The sequence below is a fragment of the Giraffa tippelskirchi genome, chromosome 11 (assembly GCF_054371585.1).
Source record: "Giraffa tippelskirchi isolate mGirTip1 chromosome 11, T2T-mGirTip1v1.2.pri, whole genome shotgun sequence".
Taxonomy (NCBI): domain Eukaryota; kingdom Metazoa; phylum Chordata; class Mammalia; order Artiodactyla; family Giraffidae; genus Giraffa; species Giraffa tippelskirchi.
The window spans coordinates 63,835,619-63,848,099 of NC_137285.1; the positions used below are offsets into that span (position 1 = coordinate 63,835,619).

Here is a 12,481-nt window from a genome sequence, read left to right on the forward strand (position 1 = left end):
GCTCTCTGGGAGAGGGATTCTGTGCTGCTAAGAGTAGGATATTATAGTTTCCTCCACAAAAAAAAAAAAAAAAAGCTGCACATAACACGTGTGAGACAGAGTGGAAATCACTTTCGGTGGCCATGAAACGGCTTTAAAGTCACCTTGTTTACCTTCAGGGGACTCTCGGAGCTGGTGTGCTTCCGTGGAGCCGGTCCTCCTCCGTGGGCTGAAGCTGTGACTTGGGTCCCTCCTTCCAGCCCCAGGCTGTCATTTGAGCAGCATTTCTTCTTGTCAGCCACAGGCTTGTTCTCGCTGGGAGCCCGAGGGAGACAAGAACTCAGTTATTCACCGAGAGCCAAGAAGAAGGGGTAATGGGGACCCCAGTGTTTATAGAACCACTTGTATTCAACTTCAGATTAGTCCTACATATTTTTAGTTGTTGGGGAGAGTTCTGCTGATAAGCTCCCAGATAAGCATATGTTGTAAACACACAATAAATGGGTTCCTGGAAAAATAAAAACCTTCACTTAAAATGAAACAAGATGAAGTGTGTATGGTGGAGGTCAGGGGTGGGGTTGGAGTTTGAATTGTATGTTTAAGCCCACTAAGGAAACTTGCTCTGCAGGGGAATTGCTTGAATCTTTTAGAGCAGACACATTAATATTCATAAATTAATATTCATCTTTTAATGTATCTTTTGTATAAGTCCTGATCATCACAGGTTGTATCAGGTGCGCTTTAAGTGAGGGAAAATATATAACAATTTCATATTTGTTAACAGGCTCTAGTGAATTGAAAACGTTTATTTTGAAATTCTTGAAACAGACTCACATTTGCTTTTAAGTGGGGTGCTGGGAGGGGGTGGAGGTGGCAGTGGGATGCGGCCTGGGCTTTCTCTTTGTCGGGTTCTGCTGGAGCCTGGAGAAGCTTTGAAAAGGCAGGTGGGGTGGTCTCCATGAAATGAGACATCTGAGTCAGTGCTGCTGTTGCTGCTAAGTCGCTTCAGTCGTGTCCGACTCTGTGTGACGCCATAGATGGCAGCCCACCAGGCTCCACCGTCCCTGGGATTCTCCAGGCAAGAACAGTGGAGTGGGTTGCCATTTAGCGACCCCATGGACTGCAGCCTACCATGCTCCTCTGTCCATGAGTCAGTGCAATTACTCATTAGAGTGGTGGGGAAATGCCAGAATAACAACCACAGAGGCATTCTCCCCATCTGCAGTCTGAGGATGCTCACCAGGTGGTGGTACCCGGGATGCTGGTTCCTGTAGACTGGCACCGTTGGTGGGCTCGCTCCTATTCGAACTAGAATAGTCCAGCCCCTCTGGACTGTCTTGCTTGGGTCTCAGGCAAGCAGACCTCTCGGGGCCCCTGCAGTTCACTCCCTCCCAACCTCCAGGGCCTGGCCTGTGCTGATAGAAGCGAGGGCTGGAGGCACCCTCAATGGGGTGTGGCTTGTGAGAGAAAGCATCAGTCCCACGCCAGCTTGGTTCTGTGGGTGGAGCTTGTTGGCTGTGTGCTCACCAGTCTTACTGACCGGAAACAATGCCACAATTTTGCTCCCCTAGACTTTGAGGTCCTTGTAGGCAGGAGTTGCATGTCATACGGCTCTTGTGAGCCCTCTCAGAACCCAGGTTGTCTACTAGGGATGTAATAGAGCATCCTCTTTGAGAAAAAGGCCCTGGAACCAAATTGCCTTGGTTGACTGTGTAACTGTGTAACAAACTATTACTCAAACTGTGTAACTTTGAGTATGAGCAAAATAAGGACAATAATAGTATTACATGGATTAATGTATGTAAAGCACTTAGAACAGTGCCTTACAGCAGTGATAATAGCTGAGTAAATGTTATATATGATGTATATATGTGTGTATATATATATATACATATCAGTTCAGTTCAGTTCAGTCGCTCAGTCATGTCCGACTCTTTGTGACCCCATGGACTGCAGCACGCCAGGCCTCCCTGTCCATCACCAACTCCTGGATCTTGCTCAAACTCACATCCATGGCCTTTAATGGTAGGGTTAGATTTTTTATTGAATATGGAGACTATTTATTTTGCCATGAATGTCTCCTTTATTCTAAGGAGCCCAAAGGATTTGAGAAGATGATCTTACACTCTTAGATAGGCAGTCAGACATAGTAGGTCCCACCCCATCCTGGGTGGGCTGATCTTTCCCTCCCCAACTTGGACACTGGTGATCAGAACATGCCCAGAGATCCTCCCACTTGTGGTCAAGACCTGCTGCTAGGTACCCAGCTGTATCAAGACCAAGCGAGATGAAATTGCCAGCACAGGTTGGTGCAGCTGCAGCAACACTAAAGGTGACTCAAGGTGCCAGGATTCATTATGCTGCATCTGTAACAAACTAGAATGGTGGTTTTGCCCCCAACTCCATGGGTTTCACTTGGGTGCTTATGGGCAAGCACATGCATTCCAGGAAGAAAGTTATAAAGCAATCACTCAACTTGTTAGTCAGACGGCACAGGACACAGGGAGGGACCACCATTCTAAAAAACCCAACCCTACCACCTTGCGGGCTGCTTCTGGTTTTCAGGAAGCTTACTCTCATCCTTTCCCAGCAGGGTACTTTCACTCTGCTTAATACAAATCTTGCTGCCTGAAACTGCTCTATGCCTCTAGACTAAATTCTTTCCTTCTAGAGGACAAGAACCGAAGAGATCACCATCCTGCCGGTGACAATGCCAGGGGAAGTGGGGCTTTTACCTCAGTTGTGTTAGAGGTGGGACAGGACATCCGGATAGCTCCCCTTACCATCAACCTTAGAAGGGGGAACCAGAAGTAACAATAGGACTAGTTTGATTTTTAAATTTATATCAATAAGTCAACCAATCTCGATAAGTAACTAAAGGGGTAAGACCCTAAAGCTCTTAGTGATAGACCAGGTTCTCAAGGAACATAAATTTAGCATAAATGCTCTCTTTTATAGTAATCTCTAAGTGAACAGTGACTCAGAGCCCTGTTATTTGTGCTATCCATGTTCCACTGCAAATCTCAGCACGAACACCAAGTTGGCGCAGAGAGGTGAGAGGCTTTCAGGTCTAAAGCCTGAGCAGACTCTACAGCACAAGCAGAAGTGTTATCATATTTGGAATGTGAACAGCTGAGACTGGAGCTATCAAATGTCTGAGTTCTCCAGCCAAGTAGTTGGCACAGGATGGCTTTGATTTGGAAGTCTCTCTTGCTGATTTCAATTAGGTAGAAACACAAGATGAGTTTTTCACTGCTTGTGAACCAAGGAAGATGGCCTGTACTATCACTCAGTCCTGAAGAATTTCTCAAGTGCTCTTTTCTGGCTGTGAAAACAGTCTTTCACATCCAGGAAAAATATGGAGGGCTTATTGAGGGAAAACTATGCCTAGAAACTGTCAACTTTAGATTACTTTTTATACTGCAAGGGTGTGAAAACAAATAGTCTGAATATGGTTCTATGCGTTTTCTCCTTGGTATGTGCATGTATAGATCTGTGTGTCATCAGGGGACCCCTGCCCCAAACCAGCCCTCATTAGACTGTCAAGAAGGACAAAGTGTGCAGCCGGAGGGGAGGTGGCAGAGAAGTTGGGCCTCAAGGAACACTACCTCCTGGCTGTTCTTCCTCACTCCTCTCCCAGGGCCCAGGGCTCTTCCAGGAGCACGGGCCTTTCCAGTTTCCCTGATAACAAAGGGTCTGTGTCCATGGGACTTCCTAGACAAGAATACGGGAGTGGATTGCCGTTTCTCTCTCCAGGGGACCTTCCTGACCCAGGGATCAAACCTGTGTCTCCTGCATTGCAGACAGATTCTCTAGCCCGAACCACCAGGGAAGCCTATGTTAGGTTTTGACAATCCCAAATCAGTGCACTTATTTATGCATTCATTTATTGAAGAAATATTTGCTGTGATATTATAATTTATAAAAAGGAATATATATATATATATATATATATATATATATATATATATATATATATATAAAATTTGGTCTTTGTTCCCATTTCTGGAAGAGTTCCTAAAACCATTTTCTAAGTGTTAAGAACAGTTAAGATGTCTTTTGTTATGTTATGTAACACGTTAAGATGTGTTTTGTAACGTTACGTTATGTAACATGTTAAGATGTCAGGTAATGAGGCAGCTTTTCCAAAGTGCTCTGGTAACCTAAGGATGGAGGCTGGGTGCCAGGGCACCCAACAGGGTAACTAGAGGGTCAGAACTTTCAATTTAACTCTGACCTCTGGCGGCGGGGGGAGAGGACTGAAGTTGAATCAATTGCCAATGGCCAATAATTTAATCGATCATGGTTATATAATGTTGCCTCCATAAGAACCCCAAAACGTGGGGTTCTGAGAGCTTTCTGGCTTGCGACCATGGGAGATGTGGGGAGAGTAGTGCCCTCAGCTGGCAGGGATGCTCCATGCCCTTCCCCTACACATTGTCCTGTGCATCTCTCCATCTGGCTGTTCCTGAGTTATATCCTTTCATAATAAATCGGTGATGTGGTAGATAAAATGTCTCTGGATTATGTGAGTGGTTTTGGAATTCCAATCAAACCCAAGGAGGAGGTCCTTATGAGGCAAGTGATAGATGGGCCTCAGGCCGAGCAGCTGGAATCTGTTTCCTGTGGACAGATTCTCCAAAATAAAGCTAAAGGCAGGAGCACGGAGGAGCTGCATCCTGCTTGAGTAAAAGATAAACCACATATTCTCATTCTTGAGATCAAGGAGACCTCCCCAACTACACATGCACAGAATGGGTCCTTGCGGGTCAAAAATGGGGGGGGGCACCACCCCATAATAGATGGCATCAACCTCCCCGTGTTTCTCTGTGCTGTAATCTGTATCTCGGCAAAAACATGTGCATGCATGTCCAGGAGGGACATGGGACAGGTCAGGTGTAGAAAAGAAATTAGATAATTGGCCAGAGGTAAGCAAAGATCTGGAAGAATTGACCTATACGAGTTACTTGAAACAATTCTCTGGTGTGCTTCTCGTTAGAGGGGTACACCCACTGCTTTTTTCGCCCAGTGTGTATTTCTGCCTTGATTCTGTCTTAAATAAATTGTTTCTCTGTGTGCTCTCTCGCATATAATGCAGTGCCTTTAATAATAAACTTTGTACCTGCTTTTTCCTCTTTGAGAAATTCATTTTTCAAATAGGGCAAGAACCAGGCAACTTTGCCTCTGGCCCTTAGTGAACAACTAGCTAGGATTCCTGGTTTTCATCCAGGGTACCCAAGTTCAATTCCTGGGCAAGGAACTAGATTTAACTTCAAGCCACTGCTCATTTCTCTCTCCCTGAGATCATTTGGAACCTCAGATCTATAGATGGATGGTCAGAAGGACAGGGGCAACCTGGACTTACGCTTGGCATCTGATGTGTGTGTGCTGGAGGGAAGACTGTGGGAGAAGCCCTTAACCTGTGGGATCTGACGCTCTTCAGGTAGATAATGTTGGAGTTGAATCGAATTGTGGGACACCCAGCTGGAGTACAAGAATTGCTTGGTGTTGTGGGAAAAAACATCCTAATTAGAACACTTACGTATTCAATAATCAGTATGGATCAGACACTCAGAATGAATTGGACACAGTGTGGATTAAGCACCAGGGTTCAGCAATGAACAGGGCTGGAGGCCCTGCACTCATGAAGCTTGCCTGACAAAGCCTGGAGGAAGACAACCAGCCAAGAGGCAATTCTAGCACCCAGGGACTGCACCTAACCAGCTCCAGGGTTAGCGAAAGCTTTCAGAGTGAGACGACCTTAACTAACGCAACACCGGAAAGCAATTACACTTCAGTAAAAGAAATCTCACGGAGGACAGGTTTACCAGGTACGGTCATTTTCCAGCTACATCTTCAGTCAGTAAATCCTAATGTAGTTCTTCTGGAGCCTTACACATTACATTTTTTTCCCTAGTATATAACATTTGGGGACTATTCACACCAGCATCATTCAATTTTTTTCTGGTCCTTTTTCATCTATAATAATATTGTCACATTCTTTTCTTCATAATATATACATTTTACTGAAGTATAGTTGCCTTACAATCTTTCAGGTGCACACGAAGGTGATTCAGTTATACACATACATATATATTATTTTTCAGATTATGTTCTATTATAGGTTATTATAGGTTATATTCTATTATAGGTTATAGTTCCCTGTGCTATACCATCAATCCTTTTTGCTTGTTGCTTATCTATGTTTTTAAATTAGAAATCTAGCATTCTATTTATACAAAGACAAACAAGTGGAATCAAAATGTCATAAATTTTTTAGTTAGGCAAAAATTCATAAGTTTTCTAAGATATATACATATGTTATAAATGCTATTTATGTATATGTATAAAAAAGCTTTTCGGGTACACTTGATAAAGGCTTGAGAAAGAACATCCAAAAAAAAAAGAGAGAGAAGTTGGAAAACATAAACTGAAATGGGAGCATTGAATATGAAATAGAAAAAGTGAAACAAACTAGATAAAAGTATATAGTCCAGCTGTTTTTATACATGGCTCATCAGAAACATATCTGGAGCTTTGGAGAAAAAAAGCAATACCTGGGCATTTGTAATTTTCAAAAAATTCTGAGACAATTCTGATATGCATCTGGATTTTAAAAAGTGATTACAGATTTTTCTATTAAATGGTAGTTTTGGTGATATAGAATTCTATAAGTTTTCTGTTGACCAATCATGATACAATGCTATTAAGTAATAGTTTCATAATCACAATAGTAAAAGATGTTTATCAGTTTTCATAATCAGTAACCAGACAAAAAATAAAAGATAATTACAGTTGCAAGCCATAATGCAAACGTGAAGTGATGGGACCAGATGACATGATCTTTGTTTTTTGCATGTTGAGTTTTAAGCCAGCTTTTTCACTCTCTCACTTTCATCAAGAGGCTCTTTATTTCCTCTTCTCCTTCTCCTGTAAGGGTGGTGTCATCTGCATATCTGAGGTTATTGATATTTCTCCCAGCAATCTTGATTCCAGATTGTGCTTCATCCAGCCTGGTATTTCACATGATGTACTCTGCATAGAAGTTAAATAAGCAAGGTAATAATATATAGCTTTGACGTACTCCTTTCCCAATTTGGAACCAGTCTGTTGTTCTATGTCCAGTTCTAACTGTTGCTTCTTGACCTGCATACAGGTTTCTCAGGAGGCAGGTAAGGTGGTCTGGTATTTCCATCTCTTGTAGAATTTTCCAGTTTGTTGTGATCCACACATCAAAGGCTTTGGCGTAGTCCATAAGGCAGAAGTAGATGTTTTTCTGGAATTCTCTTGCTTTTTTTATGATCCAACAGATGTTGGCAATTTGATCTCTGGTTCCTCTGCGTTTTCTAAATCCATCTTGAACATCTGGAAGTTCTTGGTTCACGCACTGTTGAAGCCTAGCTTGGAGAATTTTGAGCATTACTTTGCTAGCCTAACAATATAAAATAATTATGTACAGTTTGGGGGATCAAGAGTGTGTGATGTGATAATTGAAAGTACATACATGTACATATTTTCATCCAGGAGCCAGTCTATGTCTTTTGGTTGGTGCATTTAATCTATTTACATATAAGGTAATTATCGATATGTGTGATCCTATTACTATTTTCTAAGTTGTTTTGGGTTTGTTTTCTATAGATCTTTTCCTTCTCTTGTGTTTCCTGCCTAGAGAAGTTCCTTTAGCATTTGTGTAAAGCTGGTTTAGTGGCACTGAATTTTTTTTTTTTTTTGGCACTGAATTTTTTAACTTTTGCTTGTCTTGAAAGCTTTTGGTTTCTCCATCAAATCTGACTGAGAATCTTGCTGGGTAACGTATTCTTGGTTGTAGGTTCTTCCCTTTCATCACTTTAAATATATGGTGCCATTCCCTTCGGGCTTGTAGAGTTTCTGTTGAGAAATCAGCTGATATCCTGATGGGAGTTCCCTTGTATTTGTCGCTTTTCCCTTGTTGCTTTTAACATTTTATCTGTCTTCAATTTTTGTCAGTTTGATTACTGTGTGTCTTGGTGCGTTCCTCCTTGGGTTTATCCTGCCTGGAACTCTCTGTGCTTCCTGGACTTGGTTGACTATTTCCTTTCTCATGTTAGGGAAGTTTTCAGCTATTACCTCTTCCAATATTTTCTCAAGTCCTTTCTCTCTCTCTTCTCCTTCTGGGACCCCTATAATATGAATGCTGGTGCATTTAAGGTTGTCCCAGAGGTCTCTTAGGCTCTCTTCATTTCTTTTCTTTCTTTTTTCTGTATTCTGTTCTGTGCCAGTGCTTTCCACCATTCTGTCCTCCAGGACATTTATCCGTTCTTCTGCCTCAGTTATTCTGCTATTGATCGCTTCTAGTGTGTTATTCATATCCATTTGTTTGTTCTTTAGTTCTTGTAGGCCTTTGGTAAACATTTCTTGCATCTTCATTGTTTTCCTGAGATCCTGGATCGTCTCCACTATCATTATTCTGAATTCTTTTTCTGGAAGGTTGCTTATCTCCAGTTCATTTAGTTGTTTTTCTAGGCTTTTATATTGTCCCCTCATTTGGAACATACCTTTCTGCTTTTTCATCCTGATTACCTGATTTGTAATGTGGTTTTCGTTCTGGCTGTGGAATTGTAGTTCTTAGTTGCAGCGTGTGGGATCTAGTTCCCTGACCGGGGATCAAACCTAGGTCCCCTGCACTGGAAGCACAGAATCTTAGCCACTGGACCACCAGGGAAATCCAAGAATTGTAGCTCTTCTGGCTTCTTCTGTCTGCCCTCTACTGGAGGAGGCTAAGAAGCTTGGGTAAGCTTCCTGATGGGAGGGACTAGCAGTGGGATAAACTGGGTCTTGTTCTGGTGGATGGGGCCTCGCTCAGTAAAACTTGAATCCATTTCTCTGTTGTTGGGTTGTGCTCCCTCCTTGGTAGTTGTTTGACCTGAGGTGACCCAGTCCTGGGGTCTGTGGGTTCTACGGTAGGGTTAATGGTGACCTCCAAGAGGGTTTTATGCCAAGGGAGGGCCTTCCAGGACTGCTGCTGCCAGGGGTGAGCACCTGAACCCCTGTGGTGAGCACTGTTGACCCGCATCTCCACATGAGACCTTCCAACACTAGCAGGTAGATTTGGCTCAGTCTCCTGTGGGGTCGCTGCTCCTTTCTTCTGGGTCTTGGTATACACAAGATTTTGTGTGTGCCCTCTGAGACTGGAGTCTCTGTTTTCCCCAGTCCTGTGGAAGTCCTATAATCAAATCCTGCTGGGCTTCAAGGTCAGATTCCCTGGGGATCCCCAGGCTGGGAAGCCTGATATGGTATTCAGAACCTTCCCAATGGTGGGAGAATTTCTTTGGTATTAGGTTCTCCAATCTGCAGGTCACTCACCCGGTGGGTATGAGATTTGATTTTATCATGATTGTGCCCTTCCTACCATCTTGCTGTAGCTTCTTCTTTGTCTTTGGACACAGGGTATCTCTTTTTGGTGAGTTCTGGCATCCTCCTGTTGATGGTTGCTCAACAGCTAGTTGCAGTTTTGGTGTTCTTGAAGGAGGAGATGACCACACTTCTTTCTACCCCACCATTTTGAACCAGAAACTCATCACATTCTTTCTAAAAAGAAAACGTCTAATAAAAATCCAAGTGTATTTCTTTGTGAAATTTGGGAAGAATTTGGGGAGCAATGAACCAGTGAACACAGAGAAGTTTCTTTTCCCTTTATAACTTACGATAATTATTCTAAATTAAATAACCTCCGAGGACCACATGCTGTTGGGGAGATAGAGGAAACTATGCACCACAGATAGGAGTGAAGCTTGGCATGGCCCTTCTGGAGAGCAGTGTGGCAGTACCCAGTCAAATTAAGACATTCCGCTCCTGCATGTGACCCAAATATTTCCTCACAGGTGTCCACAAGGAGATGTTCACTGCAAGTATGTTCACTGAGGTGATCATTGTGGTCAAAGCTAGGTGGAGGTATACATGTGGATTATGTCATGAGGTGCTGTGCAGTTGGTAGTAACAACAGGTGACATAGTGTATGTGCGAGGCTGAGTAGTAGCTTCTACTATGAGAGCTACAATATAGTACCACTTAGATCATTTAAAAGACATGTATAGACATGCATTTTACAAGTGCATATACAAACAGGAGGATCCATATAAAACATCAGAATGGTTTCATGGTTTGAGTAGGGAAAGAGCAGAAGAGAATGCGGGAAAAGGGTAACCAGCTAAACACTAGAGACCAGCCTTCCTTTACCAGTTGCAGATAATGTGACATGAACTAGAAAGTGTGATTAATATTTCTGAGGTCTTTTAAGAAAGGAAAGAAGAAAAGAAGGAAGAAGAAAGGGATAGAGGGAGAGGGAGAAAAAGAATGAATGAAAGAAAGAAGGCAAGAAGGAAGGGAAGAAAAAAGAGGTAGGATGTGGTAGGAAGGGTGGTGAGCAAGGAAGGAATGCAGAACCATTCTATAACCTTCCCTCTTTCCCATCCGAGGAGGGAAGCTCCCTGCCCTATTCCCACCAGGCTTCAGAGAGTGCAGGAGAAGACAGGGAAAGCTCACCAACCACAGCTGAAGAGGCTTTTGAGGTTCACAAGGCAGAACATGAAGCTCTGGGTTTAGTAATACCTGGAGTAACACCGAACAGAGGAAAGAAGAAACTCTAGGGAAAATGAGAAGTTAAGGGTATTGATGATGGGAGCAAGGAGGAATGTGGTGCAGGCAATAGCATGAGGAAGGGAAAAGGGATCTGGAGGAGCTGACCCGCCTCGCCTCCCTGGAGGAGAGCCTGGCTCGATGGGAACTCTCTGCGTGAGAAAGGTGGTCCCTGACCATCAGTTGGAGGGACCAGGACCAAGCACACCTCTCCTGGTCCTCTCACTGTCTGAGCACTAACTCAGCAGAGACAGGCTACCCCAGCTCCTGGGGAATCTTTCCAGGCAGCTTGAAGGGGCATCTCAGTGAGGGAGGAAGTTCCCTCAAGCCCAGGGTCGTATAGAACTGACCTTGGACCTTGAGGAGGGAAGGAGCAGACAGCTACTTACACAGCAGTACTTGTCTCATCAGGATAAGTCCTACCTTGAGGTCATAATGGTGTTTTCCAGGTGGCTCAGTGGTAAAGAATCTGTCTGTCAATGCAGGAGATGCAGGAAGTGCATGCTCGATCCTTGGGTTGGGAGCATCCCCTGAAGGAGAAATGACAAACCGATTCCAGTATTCTTGCCTGAAAAATTCCATGGACAGAAGAGCCTGGAAGGCTGCAATCCTTAGGGTTGCAAAGAGTCAGACATGACCTAATGACTGAACCCACACACACATGAGGTCATATGATTCAACATTGTTATAGGAAATCACAGAATCACTAATATTGATTAAGGTTCTTAGTGGCCCCTTCTGAGACTTTTCAGCTGAGAAAGCTGAGGATCAAACAGATTGAAGAGCCCCAGGTTCTGCTGCCCAGAGCACTTCCTAGATTGGAAACTGGAATGTTTTTGCTATGAAAGACAGTATAGTGGGGGAGAGGGGTCTCCATTTGAAGAGAGTGAGCAATAAGAAAAAGAAAATGCCTGTGCTTCCAAGATTCTGTTTTTAGATAATTATTTTTATTACTTTAAACAAGGGCAGAGACTAAAAATACTTGACATATCAGCATGCTCAATCTTAAATTGATTATTTTTCAAGGTTTTCCATCCTACACCAAGAATGAATTAAATTTCCAGGCCTAAGAACGTCTGACAGAAGAAATTCATACGTTACATATCATAGAGTGAAAAGGAACACAAGTTTGACGTTTGCTCGTTTTCTTGCTGGAAAACAAAAAGCTTTCCTGAAAAATATTCCTTGAGAGCTCTGCCTTCAAACATTGAATGGGCAGCCCCTTTTCATAATTGAGAAAGTTGTATTTGATCTTTGCCCTTTGCCCCTCCTCCTTTCTCTTCCATGGGAATAGTTAGCTCCCTAAATAGTTAGGAACATGCTTTTTATCCTACCTATTTTATTTTCCTATTCATGGATTCATTTCTTCCTCTCATAGCGAGCTCAGTAAAACATTTGTTTTTAATAAGAAAAATAGTTGTTTAAATAAGTTTTTTTTTTACCCCTCAAACCTACAAGGTTATTTCTGGCATTTACTTCATCGAGTCCACTTATTTAATATTGCCCCTGATTAATAGCCTTTTAATTAGCTGTTATTAATATAAAATGCCATATTTATTCTCTCATCCAAGAAAAGAGAAAGAAAAACTCATATATTTTAATTTGTATTTGTTGGCCTACTGCCATTTAGTAGCTAAGAAAGAAAGAAATGTGTATGTTATGGTAAACACACATTTGTTATGTTACATTCTGGAGTATACCATCTGTATTTGTCTGTGTACTCAAGAAAATTATCTATTGTTCACCTGGGTTGCAATTTGTGTCCTGGCAAATCTTTATTTGCTCACAGGGGAACCTATTTAATATAATTACATTTAATTGATATTTGTGGTTGTGGATTAAAGAAAAAGGAACCGTCACTTAATATGCTTCAGGATTTTATGGGTCT

General features: G+C 42.6%; 1 protein-coding gene across 3 annotated transcripts in view; it reads right to left on the bottom strand.

Moving 5' to 3' along the window:
• The window catches only part of LOC145525598 (uncharacterized), a 94,384-nt gene that overhangs the window by 58,195 nt on the left and 23,708 nt on the right, over positions 1–12,481 (bottom strand). For 2 of the 3 annotated variants that reach the window (XM_081539055.1, XM_081539054.1), the window contains 2 exons: positions 11,017–11,123; positions 153–294 (listed from right to left, as the gene is read on the bottom strand). In XM_081539055.1, coding sequence (XP_081395181.1) covers positions 153–294; positions 11,017–11,027 — 153 coding nt within the window. In that variant the 5' untranslated portion in view covers positions 11,028–11,123. Of the gene's footprint in view, positions 1–152; positions 295–8,196; positions 9,547–11,016; positions 11,124–12,481 lie in introns of those variants that run through there. The other variant, XR_014068318.1, reaches the window with a different exon arrangement.